At 40.9% G+C, this 15,992-nt stretch overlaps 1 protein-coding gene across 1 annotated transcript in view; it reads right to left on the reverse strand.

Annotated features, from left to right (window-relative positions):
• nf1a (neurofibromin 1a) overlaps positions 1 to 15,992 on the reverse strand; it is a 143,178-nt gene that overhangs the window by 68,863 nt on the left and 58,323 nt on the right. Inside the window, exons 25-29 of the mRNA XM_040036473.1 lie at positions 9,614 to 9,795; positions 9,307 to 9,518; positions 8,944 to 9,105; positions 8,738 to 8,835; positions 8,222 to 8,357 (exon numbers count right to left, since the gene is read on the reverse strand). Of these exons, the coding sequence (XP_039892407.1) occupies positions 8,222 to 8,357; positions 8,738 to 8,835; positions 8,944 to 9,105; positions 9,307 to 9,518; positions 9,614 to 9,795 (790 nt within the window). The remainder of the gene's footprint in view (positions 1 to 8,221; positions 8,358 to 8,737; positions 8,836 to 8,943; positions 9,106 to 9,306; positions 9,519 to 9,613; positions 9,796 to 15,992) is intronic.

Genomic DNA, 15,992 nt, shown 5'->3' on the forward strand with positions numbered 1-15,992 from the left:
TTCCAGATGCTTGTGTGTTGATCGTCCCAGCGAAAGAGCACAATTGCCACTACATCTCCTGAAATGTTGTGTTATTGTCCTGTAATTTAGTGTTTTTTTCTGTTTTATATTGAGTGTGTGCTCTCTACTTTGGGCGATATTTGATTCTCTGTCTGCAAGTCTCCAACTGGTGGGCTCCACTCATGCACTGGCCTATCGACATGTCAACTGCTGATTGGTCCGTATCTACAGCTTCATCTTCTTTTGGTTGCCCTTTTGAAGGGTTGGTCATGTGCCTACACCTCACCCTGTCTGTAGCATCCTTTTCTGTCACACTAACCCTCTGCATGTCATCCTACACTACTATCCTTGAACCTCCTCTGAGGTTTTCCTCTTCTCCTGCACACCTGGCAGCCTTTGTCCAAGATACACACTAGCCCTCTGCAGGTTTTTAAAACATCTCAACCATGCCTCTCTAACGTTCACTCATCCTGAGCTGTCCCTCTGATAGTCCTTTCTAATCTTGTCTACTCTGGTCACTCCCACTGAAACCATAACATCTACAACTCTGCCATCTTCACTTCGAACTCCTATTTTTGTTTAGTGCCACTGTCTCCAAACCATACATCATAGCAGGTCTCTACCATTCCACTCCCATCTTTCCCACCATGTGTGTGCACCGACCTCAACTCCTATATCTTGACCTATCCTCCCTCTTACTGAAATATCTGTTGACTACAGCCATCCTTTTTGTAAAATCCACCACCATCTGCCATTCTACATTCCTCTCCATAACACCATCTGTGTTTCGTTTCCCTATATGTCCACCGAAGTCTGTTTTAATCACCAATCTCTGCCCCTGGGGACATTCTGTATCACCTTAACCAACTTACTAACATGTCCTCCACCTCCAAACCTCTGATTGTTCTGTGAGCGTTTTTTCTGGAAAAACCCAGAAAAAGGGTGCAATTTAGACTTTTAATGTCCTACTCTCCACCCACACCAGACACACTCCCACGCAGTCCTCTTAGATACTAAATGCACATCACCGAAAGTAGATGACACATCAGTCTGCAGACTGGTTGTCAAGTGGGCCAAAATAGGAGAAGTATCTACAGCTACAGCGAAGTTAACTGGAAATGGGAGAACCAAAAAAAACTTACTTGTGTTGTGTCTTTACTTGTGTTGGTATAGTGACCAACAAAAGTAAAGCTTGCGTCACAACTGCTCTAACTTAATTGTTCCCATGAGCTTTAAAACAGCGGTTCCCAAACTTTTTTTGCTGGGTCCCTTTTGTTTTACAAGACCACCCCCTCCAACCACAAACACCCACATATTGTTTTCAAACTCCAATGCAATTCATTTCACACCTCAAACCTTTTGTAAACAATTAAATAAATAAAAGTAAACTGCAATAAATTACAGGTAGCAATAAAATAAACTACTATCCTTTTACGTTACGCCCCCACCTACAAAGGTATTTTTAGAAAACAGTTTTTTCTATGCGTTTGCGCCTGAAAAACTCCTGCCAGGGTGGAGATTTTCGAAAACTCAGTTTTTGCGTTTACGTGTGGGCAAGGAATAGTCACGCAACATCAAAGGTGAGCGCCTTTCATGACGTCACGCTGTGCGCCATGTTATTGTTTACATGAGATGAATTTCTACAATGGCCGATATAGACAAAATACTATTGCTGTTAATCTTACTATCTGCAGTTTTTACACGCTTACACACACAGTTACTGTTCCTCCATTTACAAAGACAGAGGCATCAGAGTGAACTTCAGATTCTTCTGGGGATACCTACCTTGGCACCACCATTGTGCAGGTGAAGCTAAAAGCAAGATATGCTTCATCATATTTTGTAGTCTTTGGTTTGGAAACATATTTGGCGTTGCTTCATCTTCTGCTTTGTGTTTGTGTGGGAGCCCCGTCAAAAACCTGTCCATTATGCTAGCAGTGTCCAAGCCTTTCCTGTTGGGTCAGCTGGGTTAAACCACAAAAGGAAAAAAGACTGGTGGCAGCAATTGGTGGCAGCCTCCTTGTAGATATATTTATGGTATAAATTTGAAAGTCCTCCATGTTTTGTTCTCAAGTTATCCCATTCACAACCTTGGGTGTCAACAATACCCCATTAGGTTTTTAAGGCTGAGCATTAAAAACTGACCTAGCATAAAATAAAAACTGATTAAAAGCAAAAAGTGAAAACCCATGGGTACAATTATGTCTAAGGATGTACACAACTAGTTGACTAATTATTGCTACTGTCACTAGTCTCTAATAGACTCCCTGTATTTCTGCTTATCCGGGGCTGGGTCATGTGGGCAGCGGCCTAAGAAAGGAGGGCCAGACTTTCCATTCACCAGCAACTGCCTTCAGCTTACCCGAGGGAATACAGAGTAGAGCAGGGCAATATGGCCAAAAAATATTTATCACGATATATATTTGAAAATTTGCGATAACGGTACAACTGACGATCTAATTGACCCGAGACAAAATACTTTACCACTCCACAACTTTATTAGTGGAAAAAAGAACCATCAATGTATTTTCACTTAAACAAGCAGCTGTTTTTTTTTATGTGCATTAAAGTTATATAAAAATTTTACAGTGCAAATGCAAATTCCTCGCTGACAGTTTAACCAAAAGACATTTCCAGTGGAAATTGGCCGACATATCCTCAGCATAACCATGTATAATATCCACAAAACTCAAAAAGAGGTTATACACACACAGTACGGTAATATTATGTTGAAGCACAGTACGTATCACTCCGCGTGACTCCTGACTACGGTAGCCGTAATGCTCAGCTTTCGAGCGGTGCGGCTTTCGTACTTAAGCAAAGTTGCACTAAAACATTTTTTGACAGATTTTTGAGCGCTGTGTACCAAATAAAATCAGCTCGGTAATAACGGTAATAATGATGGTGCGCTTGCTTGTTCTACTAAAAAATCTGCTTTGGTGTGTATCTGACGGACGAAAGCTAAACCAGTTCCACACCACTGAAGTTGCACCATTTTGACAAACCAATTCCGGTTCATCTGTTTCATTCAACGATCCGCTTTCGCCCTGACACGCCCTTCTCATTCTCCGTCACCGCCATGCTTTTTCTACCATGTGCGTATGAAAACAAAGGTACTGTGCATGCACGTCTTACTCATATTTTATCGCGATATTTCATTTTCTTATCATTGCCTAACATTATACCAGTATTACCGTGAATGGTATGATATGGCCCAGCCCTAATACTGAGCTGTTCCCAGGCCAGCAAAGAGATCTAGGGTGCGTTCCAAAAGTACCTCCTATTTCCCATTTCTAGCCTCCTTTCCTTGACCTTGATGAAAACCATTCTAGGAGAAAAGCCGTGCGCTGAGAAATGGATGTCTGCATTGTGAAACTATGATATGCAAAAGATAGACTACAAAACAAACATCTTACTTTGCCGTTTTACTGATTTCAAATAAAGAAGAACAGGCTGCGAAAAATATCCCTTCATTACAAAGGCTGGCACTTTAAAGAAGAAGGAACATTTATGGCCAGACTAACATCTGTGACAGCCAAAAGCCTTCTTTTCACATTAAAATATGCTGGATTCAATAAAGAGGTTCAGTGTCAGTTTTGTGACTGAAAGTCGGAAGAGGAGTATTTTTGCAGTTGGCCTTACACCATACATATTTGCAAGAGTTTCACCTCTAGAAAAAGAATATTGAAATGAAAATGAAACCTTGTTTCATATCACTTTTTTAGGGTTTTTTCCTTCTTATTCTCATTGTCTTGAATATAATGTGGAATGCAAGATACCACACGGTTAAGGAGCAGTTAAAGTATGACTCATTACTGAAGAATGTGATTAACTTGTTCAAGTGCCTTTGCTTGACCCCTTTTTATAGCAGTTGAAGTTCATATTGAGTTACAATGAAAGAAAGTTAAAAATTGGATTAAAAATTATTTTAAAGCCAAATTTCAGCCCTTTAAAAATGTAGCATTATCTTTTGATGTATGGCTTATAATATTACAATATTATAATATAATATTCCTTTAGATGCCGCACTATAAGGACATACAGATACAGCCAGTCAAAACTGCCGCTTTTAGCCAGAGGTCATTTATACTTAAAATTACCAAAACTATTTCTAGTAAACAGTTTTTCATTCATTCATTAATTTCAATGTAATCTAATAAAGTGATACAATTTAAAAGAAAATTAAATCCAGACAAATAATATTCTTGCACACAAGCTTCTTCATAGATCCCAAGGCTGTAAATAAATGCGCCTCAACACTGCTCCACCTGGTGGATACACTAGAGATTACCACTGGTTTTCTTAACTGCCGCTTAGGGGTATTGCTACTCATGGTTGCATCAGCCACGTCACAGGTGGGGGATGATTACAGTCACCCACTAGCCAGCAATCAGTCAGAATCCCATCACGGTCCTGTCAGGGATGAGGTAGCCATTTTAAGTGGCTGTATTTTTACAGTGGTAGAATTCTTGGCAACAACGGTCGGATGCATGTTCCACTTTTGATGTAGCTTTACCGTCACAAACACTGCACCTATCACAATATTTGTATCATCAATTTAAAAAACAAAACAAAAACAGTTTTAACTCTGTTATATTCTGCCAAGTTAATATGACACTCCTGAGTCAGTTAAATAAGATAAAATTAGTTTTGATGGTACTAAAAATAATATTCATGAATCTAAATTCCATTATGCTACTCATCCCTGATACCCAGTTCAGTTTACTGTATGAAAGTAGCTTATTCAAAATAACTGCTGTTTATTCAAAATAACCGCTCTGCCTAAACAGTCTAGCTCATGTACGGGTAAAGCAGGTTTACTGCTGAGATGATTTGTAAATACTTTCCTGGGGACAAGAGGCTGTAAAGTTAAGGTACTACCATGAACTGCAAAGCCAGCAAGTTTATCTGCCTTCAAGACTTTGATTTTCTGAATGAAATTTTGACCCCTCTCTCTCAACCTAATTATAACATATCTCCAGATCTTCACCGCCTCCTCCAGCTCTTTCATGGGACAGCAAGGCGTTCCAAGACAGCGAGATGTAATCTTGCCTCAGTGTCCTGGATTTAAACTTGGTCTGCCTCAGGGCCTTCTTCTGGGGAGACATGCCCAGAAAACCTCACCCAGGAGGTGCCCACGAGGCATTCTGGTCAGATGCCGGAAAAAATAAATGATGGCAAAAAAAATCTCCCAAAAGAATCTTTGTTTCATTGAAAGCGCTGATAACATAAAGACAGAGGAAGTGTAGGAGTGTGCAAAAGGTTTTCTTTTACAGTGATTCGATCAAACAAAAGAATCAAATGTTAACTTAGATCATGACAATGAAAAAGGTGTGATCACAGTTTTTGGGTTTGTTTGTTTTTTAAATGCACTCAAATCTGGAGTTACTGAAAAAGTAGTTAAACTGAGTGAAATTTCACTCAGTTTAAGTCTGGCTTATACCAACTTAACTTGTTTTTCCTAGGCCACACACTGCTTTTACTAGTTTTTACCATCATGTGTTCTCTACTTTTATGTTTTATCTTATCTGCATGCTTTCTGGTTAACAAGCCCAACTGCCCTCACTACAATATTACTCCTGCTCAGGGGAATTTTAAATAATTTCATAGGTGTTCAGTAATTTGAACTACAACATAGCTCTGAGGAGCCTGTATCATGAATGCTCAGTGGCTATAATCTCTCTTCATTTAGTGCATGCAATTGATGGCACCAGGAGTAGCAAGTTTTAGTGTTTATATTCAAAGATGTTTTTAGCTCTCTAATTTCTGAGTGGATGTTCATGGTAACAAGTTTGTCACACAAAGATGAATGCATTGTGTAAATACAGTCAAGCCCATAATTATTCATGGCAAATTTTGACTTGACGTTACTCTTATTCAACCATTAATTACACCGGTGTCTCCCAAAGACAATAAGATGATGTAAAAGAGGCATCATTGTGGAGAAAAATATTTCTGAGCTCTTATTTACATTTGAGCAAAAAGTGTAATGTCCAAAATTATTCATACCCATCATAAACTGTCACAGTCTCTTGGAAAATCTAAAGTTCTATACCATTCCAAACAGTCCAAGATGTTCTACAGCATTCTCATTACCCTGATTCACTGAGAACAGGTGTTTTAATCAATTTAACAGGTGAAAAACAGCAGCTCTTTGCAGTTGGCTTGTGGACAGTCATGACTAAGACAAAGGAGCTCAGTGAGGGCCTGCAGCTGTGCATTGTGGCTGCTCACAAGTCAGGAAAAGGCTACAAGGTTATATCTAAAGGTTTTCAAGTTCCAGTGTTATTAAAAAAAATACAAGATGTTCCGCAGTGTGGAACATCTCAGAGGACGTGGTTGGAAGTAACACCTGTGCTGGCCAGGAGGATGGTGAGAGGTGTGAAATAGAATTACAAGGATCACCACCAAGACCATACTGGTGAATCTGTGCTCTACTAGTGGCAATGTCTCAAGGCAGACAATCCAACGGAAACTGGACAGTGCTATGTTCCAGTAATGCAAACCAAGGAAGACGCCACATCTCCAGAGAAGGCACACAAAAGCCTGCTTGGCCTTTGGAAATGCTCATCTGGACAAAGAAGCAGAGTTCTGGTCTTCCGTGTTACAATCAGATGGAAAAAAAAATTGAATTGTTTGGACACAATGATGTTTCCTTCATTTGGCATAGAAAACAAAACAAAACAAAAGCAAAAAAGGAGAAACGTTTTGCTAAGAACACCATCCCCTCTGTCAAACATGGTGTTGGGAACCTAATGCTTTGGGCTATGTTTCAGCCAATAGACCAGGGAACCTAATCACAGTAAATGGCACCATGAGAAAAGAGCAATACAAGAAGATTCTCAACAATAACATCAGGCAGTCTGCAGAGAAACTTGGCCTTGGGCACCAGTGGACATTTCAGCATGACAATGACCCAAAACACACAGCAAAAGCGGTGAAGAAATGGTTAGCAGACAAAAACATTAACGTTTTGCAGTGGCCCAGCCAGACTCCTCACTTGAAACCAATTGAAAATATGTGGAGGGAGCTAAAGATCAGGGTGATGCAAGAAGACTCTACAACCTGAAAGAGTTGGAGCTCATTGCTAAAGATGAATGGACAAAAATACCTGTGGAGACACCAAAAAGCTGGTCTGCAATTATAGGAAGAGTTTGATTGCTGTAATCGAGGTCTTTCTATTGATTATTGCGTGGGGTATGAATAATTTTGGACGTGACACTTTTTGCTCAAATGTAAATAAAAGATGAGATTTTTTTTTTCCCTCCAAAATGATGCGTCTTGTACATCATCTTATTATCTTTTGGGAGACGTTTGTGCCATTTCTGGTAAAAAAAAAACAAAAACTAAAAAAAACTAAAAAACTTGCTGATTGAATAAAAGTAACTAAGTCAAAACTTGCCAGGGTTATGAAAAAGTATGGGCTGGACTGTATCAACAATCCTGCAGACCATAGTGTTTTAATGTGGAATATCACATGGATTCATGTGTGTGATTAATACTTGCTATGCTTGCACACACAAACTGCATTTGCAGCCACTTTCCTACTGAGGTAGGAATTCATAGTTCAGTCAAATGCAGAATATTTTTAATGGACAAATTACATCCAGCTAACATGGTCACAGGCACTGTGTGTTTGTACATAGAGAACTCGCTGGTTCTGCTAGCTTGTACTTGGCAGTAGTGCACACTGCCAATTACGTCTAGCACTAGCAGGTTAACTGATTAATAGAAAAGAAATTACCAGTTTTAGTTCAGTTTAAATCAAGAGAATCAAAAAATATCTCAGGTCAAGATGAAAAAGGAAAAGACTGTGACCAACAAAAACTGTATAAAGTTTTCAGATAACCTTGCTTTTAATTGAAAATAATGACTAGTGATCCTGTTAGATGTCAAGATGGCAAAACCTTAAAAAACAAAAAAAAACAAAAGAAAAACAGGTTCTTCACTAGAATCATCTGCAACTTGTTCCACCAAATCTCAAGCTTTAAAGGATCTTTGAAAGGTCCTAACTTATGAGTCCAGCAGTTTAAAGTTCTGTATAGTTGTGCACTGATTCATGTTATGTAGAAGCAGTGAATCAAGCGGCATCAGGCGGCCTTAGAGTGAAGAGGTAGGAGCTTGAAATGTTAAAGTGACACTATGTGCACACAGGCAAGAGCAGACAAATTGAGTGAGCAACTGTGGACTCATGTTGGAGTGAAAAAAATCAGGGGTCTACCTGGTAGAGACAGTGGCAGACACTGCGGAGCTGTGGGGGAAATTCGCCTGATGAACTAATGATGGCCTGAAAAAAGCGCTCAGTGATTTGCAGCAGGTTCCTCTGGTTCTCTTCGAGGTTCTCACCTTGTTCCAATCTGATGACAAGAAAACAAACAAAAAAAAACTCAGTTCTATTAGTCTTTCAGTTCTTGTGACCATACAGAAATAGTGGGCAGCACTTAGCTGATACATGCATCCAACACATAGTTTGTGTTTTTTTATTTGAAGCAGTTCCAGTGACTAAACTATGGCAAACGGGAAAAAAAGCCAGTGTTTGGCAGCGCAAAATTCGTAACGTATGAGAAGAAATTTGCCAGTGACTTGCAGAGGAAGCTCCTCCTTGTGCATGCTATAATTTTGTTACCACTTAAATTTCTCCAACATCTGCTACCTAGGCCATTTCTCAAAAGGCATTAAGAAAAAGAAGGGCTTCAGTTTTTCAGTCTAAGCTGTCTGCAGAGATGGAGGTACTAACCTGGTGGGGTCCACCTCAAAGCTAATGTGTTCAGGGGTTGTGATGACTCCTCTCAATAAAGGCTCCAGTAACTTCTGTAGATAGGCTGCCCCGTATACCTGAAAAAAGAAAGAGTGACAGCTTAAATCATGCAAACAACATGTCCTAAGAGGCAGTTAAGAAGCATTTCTAAAGAATTCACAAGAAGAGTCAGGCAGGGTTTCTACCTTGAAACAAAAGGTCATTATCTTGCTGGCCAGGCTATTTCCTCTGAAGAGGGTTTGCATGGAGTCAGCTAGCTCCACCTCTTTAGAAAACATATTCCACAGGAGTTGGTAGAGTAGGTGTCGGGAATCAAACAGTGTCACCAGGACTCGTGCTAGTTCATCCTGAAAACACATACAGTACTATTACATAGGCTTTCACTGTATTAAAGCAACATTATGAACACACCCATTCATTAAAAAAGGGAAAAAAGGCCTCTGAAAGGTCTGTGCAAATGTGTAGTAGCATTATGTTACCTACGACATTATGTCAACATTCAATTTTAAATCCGTGGTTAAAAACAAAAACAAAAAGAAGCCACACACCCATTGAGACCCTGGAACCACATTAGCTAATGCCATGGCAATGGGCAGCTCTCCTTGGTCTCCCATCATGGTGACCAGCTCTACCAGCCTCTCAAAGCGGTCAGCCAACACAGTCTCAGCCAGTGTGTCAAACTCTGTTCCCTGTTGAAGGATCTTGGTCAGCACTTCCATAAATGTGGCTCGAGTCTGAAGATCTTTGTGATAACCGAGACCTGAAAAAGAGGAAACCAAAATGTAAATTTACTAAAATAAACTACTGGACTTCCTCACAACAGATTCATTTTGCCTTATATATTTCCTTACTTACCAATTGAGTGCATAAGACCACTGTCCACATTAGCATTGAGTAGATTGGACATTGCTAGGATGGTGCAATGTCGAAGGGATGCCAGACGTCGGGACATTCCTCTCTTACGTCCCCCAACTGCCTGGCCTTCATCCTCCACCTCACTGCAGTCATTCAGCAGGTTCATGAACAGAGTAAAGTACCTGCACACCACCAAAAACAACAGCTAAATGAGAAAAGATGGGTTTTCTATAGTCTCACTATACTGTGCATCTTTTATTTGTATACCTTCACGGGGGTTCACATTTTCAGTGACAAATTTCAGAAACCCAGTTGTAAAATCATTACTGGAAGTGTACTGAATGTGACAGTATTTGGCAAAAACAAAACAAATGAAAAACCAAAACGGAAAAGTAAACGTGGTCCGTTGTAAACTGTATAATTCTGTCTGAAATCAGGCATCAATGACACTGCAATCTGCAGCAGTGGGCTGAACAGAGGTTTGTCTCAGTGTTCAGCCCCATTCCCAACATCAAGGAGACATCCCTGTATTCTCATACACGCCATTTCTTGCGAGGAAAATGGGAAATAGGTGCACTGATTAAAGGCGGTTACTGAATTTGTACAGTTCTACACTCATTTGGTATAGTCACCTTTATTCTTCAAAACAGCCTGAACTCTATTAGGTAAGCTTTCTTGTCATTTCTTTTAGCAGTTGTCCACACTTCTTGAAGGACACTTGAAAGATCTTGCATCAAGATCTCCAAATACCACTGGCTGAAATGCAGCTCGAAACCACTGTATGTAGCTGTAGATACTATTGTACCTTTCTTCTGACCTCCTCCATGCATATAAACCACAATTTGATACAAAACAAATCTGGATCAATGGCTTCATTAGACCTGTTGCCACTGATTTTCAAGATTCATGTAATTTTGGATAACTCAGCCTTTTCTCTTTTCTTCCCTTCCTTAAGAACGGCTCCTTGCATCTTACTATTATGTGAGTAAATAAGCCTCTTAATGTTCATGTTTGAGCAGACCACACCTTAGTCAGACTGCTGCTGGGAATCCACGAGGGTGGCTTCATCGCCGCCTGTCTGGCAGAATAGAGAAGCAGAGTGCGAGGACAGCCAGAAAGCAGTCCTTTCTGTCTTTTTTTTTTTTTTTTTTTGGGGGGGGGGGGGGTGTTCCCCCCATTCTCTAATGTCTTGGACAGATGATCCTGCTCCGACATTTAGGATTCTGGGCCTCAGCATAACCATGTATGATATCCACAAAACTTAAAAAGAGGTTATACACACACAGTACTGTAATATTATGTTGAAGCACAGTACGTATCACTCCGCGAGGCTCCGCCTACGATAGCCGTAATGCTCCGACAATCCATCAAGCGGTGCGGCTTCGTAGCTTAGCAAAGTCGTACTGAAACATTTGACAGATTTTCGAGCGCCGTGTACGACATAAAATCGTTTCGAGGTCAGTAAACACAACCAGAATTCATACATAAGGCGCACGGGATTATAAGGGGCACTGTCGATTTTCAGAAAAATCAATGGATTGATTTTAAGTGCGCCGTATTTCCCAAAAAACATGGTAATAACGGCCCGCTAGCATGCTCTACCAAAAATAGTGCTTTGTTGTGTATCTGACGGACAGCTAAACCAGTTCCACACCACTGAAGTTGCAGCATTTTTACAAACCAGTTCTGGTTCATCCGTTTCATTCAACGATCCACTTTCACCCTTGTCATTCTCCATCGCCGCCATGCTTTTTCCACCATATGCGTATGAAAACAAAGGCACTGCGCATGCGCGTTTTACCCATATTCTATGGCGATATTTCATTTTCTTATTGTTGCCCAACATTATACCGGTATTACCATGAACGGTATGATATGGCCCAGCCCTACTCCAGAGGAGGTGAATGGTTCAACTTAACCCTGGTACATTCCACACAATCTTGTCCATCACAACAACAAAGCCCCCCTAGTCTTCAACTCCTCCTTCCTCTACCAGCAAACTGCCAAACTTAATGACCTCATACTGCCAGGCCCCATGCTTAGCCCTTCACGCCTCAGCGTGTTACACCAATTCCACCACCATGCTGTGGCCATAAGCGGTGATATAAATTTATTCTAAATTTTAACTTTATCAAAAACATCTGGATTGAATAATAAATTGGATAGGTTGAGACTGGCTGTATGAAAGGTAGTCTAGAGCCTAGAAAAGCTGAAGGAGAGATGTGTTCAAGTAAAGCTCCTTCCAACACCATCCAACTGGAGCTAACAACAATGTTCCAATATTTGATGCCCAGCAATAATATATGTTTGGAAGTGACATATCGCTCATTGTTCTAACTAACTATAAGATATTTTCATGTACCCTCAGCTGTCTTTCATGAAGTTTTATGAAGATATGCAGTTGGCAATTAGGGTTGGAAAAGAAAGATTTTTTTTAAAACACATAAAGAAATTTATGAACTACACACATATTGATAGATGTGACTTTTCCTCATAACAGAGGTTGATAATTAGCCCTATAAAGATCCCTAAAACTAAAACAAACAAAAACCCAAATTGACAAAGTAATCATTTGTCAGATGTTTCTACGACTTGATTTGGGTCCAATGATGGTAAATTTCATTGACTGGACATAATATGGAAAGGCACACACCTGACTATATAAGATCCCATATTTGACAGTATATGTCAGAGAACAAACCAAGTCATCAAGTTCAAGGAATTGCCCATAGACCTCAGAGACAGATAGGATTACTCAGGGGTGCTGACTCATTTAAACTAACATAAACAACATCCTGTAACCAGGTTTCTGGTTTCTGACTTTTAATTTAGTGACCTCTGAGACATAAATGGGTTGGCGGTGTAATGAGGGCTTCAGTTGAAAACTAGTCAGCCTGTTTTCACAGCTGCTTCGAGCGCTAAAGGCCTCATGCCATCATGGGGTGTATCTGGGATGATCAGGAAGAGGAGTACAGAAGTCTGGTGAGGAACTTTGTCGCACGGAGTCACACAAACCACCTGCAACTCAACACCTCAAAGACTAAGGAACTGGTTGTGGACTTCGGGAGGTCCAGAGAAGGTCCACTGCCGGTTCAGATAGAGGGGGAGGAGGTGGAGGTGGTCAACAAGTACAAGTACCTCGGGCTGTGGGTGGACAACAAACTGGACTGGTCATGCAACACAGAGCACCTGTATAAAAAAGCCCAAAGCCGACTGTACTTCCTCAGGAGGCTGAGGTCTTTTAACATCTGCAGGAAGCTCCTGAGGATGTTTTACCAGTCAGTGGTTGCTGGAGTACTGTTCTATGCTGTGGTGTGCTGGGGGAGCAGCACAGCAAAGAAGGACTCATCCAGGCTGGAGAAACTGATCAGGAAGGCTGGCTCTGTGGTCGGCATGAAGCTGGACACTCTGGTGACAGTGGCAGAGAAAAGGACACTAAAGAAACTGCTGGACATTATGGACAATGCTGGGCATCCTCTGCACACGGCCATTAACAACCAGAAGAGTCTGTTCAGTGACAGGTTGCTTCTCCCCAAGACAAGAACTAACAGACTTAAAAACTCCTTTGTCCCACACACCATCAGACTGTTTAACTCCTCTCTGGAGGGGAGAGGGAGGGGAGACAGGTGGACAAAGGAGGGGGGAACAACTAAGCCGTAGTGCCTCTTCACCTCACTGTGCAATACCTTTTGTGCAATACTTTTGTTAATAGTCAACGGTGCAATAGACTCAATACTTGAAATGTGCAATTCACTTGTATTTTTATTTTTATTCCTATTTATTCTATTTATCCCCTTCGTATATTTTATTTATATTTGTCTCTGTATTTATGTGTGTGTGTGTGTGTGTGTGTGTGTGTGTGTGTGTGTGTGTGTGTGTGTGTGTGTGTGTGTATATACATATATAATATTCTGTAACTCTGTAACTTCTGTCGGTGCTGTGCTTTTGGAAACCGAATTTCCCAGAGGAACCCACCCGAGGGATTAATAAAGTTTTATCTTATCTTATCTTATCTCTCTCTATCACATAGGAAACGGCATACTCAGTGCTACACTCTGAAACCCATAGTTTCAGAGAGTACTTGTGCATTGAGCCTAGCTTCCAAAGCAGTATACAGCCTAAATTTCTTACAGGCATCATCATTACTAAAGGCTGAGGAGTAGCTAAATATCTTACACACTGAGTGCCAAAGGTGCAGGAGGGAACGGTGAAAAAGGGCATTACTGGTAGCTAGTCAGCTACAAGCTTAACTAAGCTAGCGAATCCATAAAGACACAGTGAATCCACTGCACTTCCTAATTCTATGACTGTACTTCATCTGTCCTGATCGGTAGGGCAGGGCAACATGGCCAAAAATATTTATCACGATATATATTTGAAAATTTGTGATAACAATATCACTGACGATATAATTGACGCGAGACAAAATACTTTACAACTCCACAACTTTATTAGTGGAAAAAACCCCATCAATGTATTTTAACTTAAACAAGCAGCTGTTTTTTATGTGCTTTAAAGCTATATAAAAATTTAGTGCAAGTGCAAATTCCTTGCTAGCAGCTTAACCAAAAGGCATTTCCAGTGGAAATTGGCCGACATATCCTGAGCATAACCATGTATAATATCCACAATTCTGATTCAGTAAAAGGACTAGAGGTTACAATCCCTGATAATGCATTGCTTTAAATGGAGAAAATCTTGAGGGATGGCTGTTATGAGGAAAGGCAGCCCAGAAACTTTACCAGCGGCACACATCGTAGTTTGCCTCAACTTTCGATCTTTTATCCAAGCTAAACTGCCATTTTTCCTTGGTTAGGTTTAGGCATTAGGGATCTGATCTACATTATCATATTAAAATTTGGGACACATACTCAGTAGTGGACCTTGGATTCATTGGGTGTTTCGGCCATTATCACTAGACACCCTCATCCAAGGAGGCCCTGGGTTGATCAAGCCCTGGAGTGTGTCACTGGTTTATGCTAAATTGTTATTTCTCTTCTTCTTTCTGCTGTTTAGTTTTCTACAGTTTATTTTCTTCTATCCGCCCCGCTCTTCCTCTCTTGCTCCGCCCCTCTGTCTCTCTCTTGCTCTTCTCTCTCTCCAGGACACAGCTGCTGCTCATTAGTAGGGGTGGGTTTTTACAATCGATTTATCGATTAAAATCAATTCTGGCTTGGATAACGTAAAATCGATTCATTAAAATCCTGAATCGATTTTTTAATATAAATTTATTTTGCCCGAAATGCCAGAATCTCTGGTGAAATCTCACAAAATTTCAACAACCACCAAACAGCTAAGACAGTAAATGAGAGCAGGTACACGGATTCTGCACATACAGGGAGTGCAGAATTATTAGGCAAATGAGTATTTTGTCCACATCATCCTCTTCATGCATGTTGTCTTACTCCAAGCTGTATAGGCTCGAAAGCCTACTACCAATTAAGCATATTAGGTGATGTGCATCTCTGTAATGAGAAGGGGTGTGGTCTAATGACATCAACACCCTATATCAGGTGTGCATAATTATTAGGCAACGTCCTTTCCTTTGGCAAAATGGGTCAAAAGAAGGACTTGACAGGCTCAGAAAAGTCAAAAATAGTGAGATATCTTGCAGAGGGATGCAGCAGTCTCAAAATTGCAAAGCTTCTGAAGCGTGATCATCGAACAATCAAGCGTTTCATTCAAAATAGTCAACAGGGTCGCAAGAAGCGTGTGGAAAAACCAAGACGCAAAATAACTGCCCATGAACTGAGAAAAGTCAAGCGTGCAGCTGCCAAGATGCCACTTGCCACCAGTTTGGCCATATTTCAGAGCTGCAACATCACTGGAGTGCCCAAAAGCACAAGGTGTGCAATACTCAGAGACATGGCCAAGGTAAGAAAGGCTGAAAGACGACCACCACTGAACAAGACACACAAGCTGAAACGTCAAGACTGGGCCAAGAAATATCTCAAGACTGGTTTTTCTAAGGTTTTATGGACTGATGAAATGAGAGTGAGTCTTGATGGGCCAGATGGATGGGCCCGTGGCTGGATTGGTAAAGGGCAGAGAGCTCCAGTCTGACTCAGACGCCAGCAAGGTGGAGGTGGAGTACTGGTTTGGGCTGGTATCATCAAAGATGAGCTTGTGGAGCCTTTTCAGGTTGAGGATGGAGTCAAGCTCAACTCCCAGTCCTACTGCCAGTTTCTGGAAGACACCTTCTTCAAGCAGTGGTGCAGGAAGAAGTCTGCATCCTTCAAGAAAAACATGATTTTCATGCAGGACAATGCTCCATCACACGCGTCCAAGTACTCCACAGCGTGGCTGGCAAGAAAGCGTATAAAAGAAGAAAAACTAATGACATGGCCTCCTTGTTCACCTGATCTGAACCCCACTGAGA

Source organism: Simochromis diagramma, unplaced genomic scaffold (assembly GCF_900408965.1).
Source record: "Simochromis diagramma unplaced genomic scaffold, fSimDia1.1 OVJJ01000324.1, whole genome shotgun sequence".
Lineage (NCBI taxonomy): Eukaryota > Metazoa > Chordata > Actinopteri > Cichliformes > Cichlidae > Simochromis > Simochromis diagramma.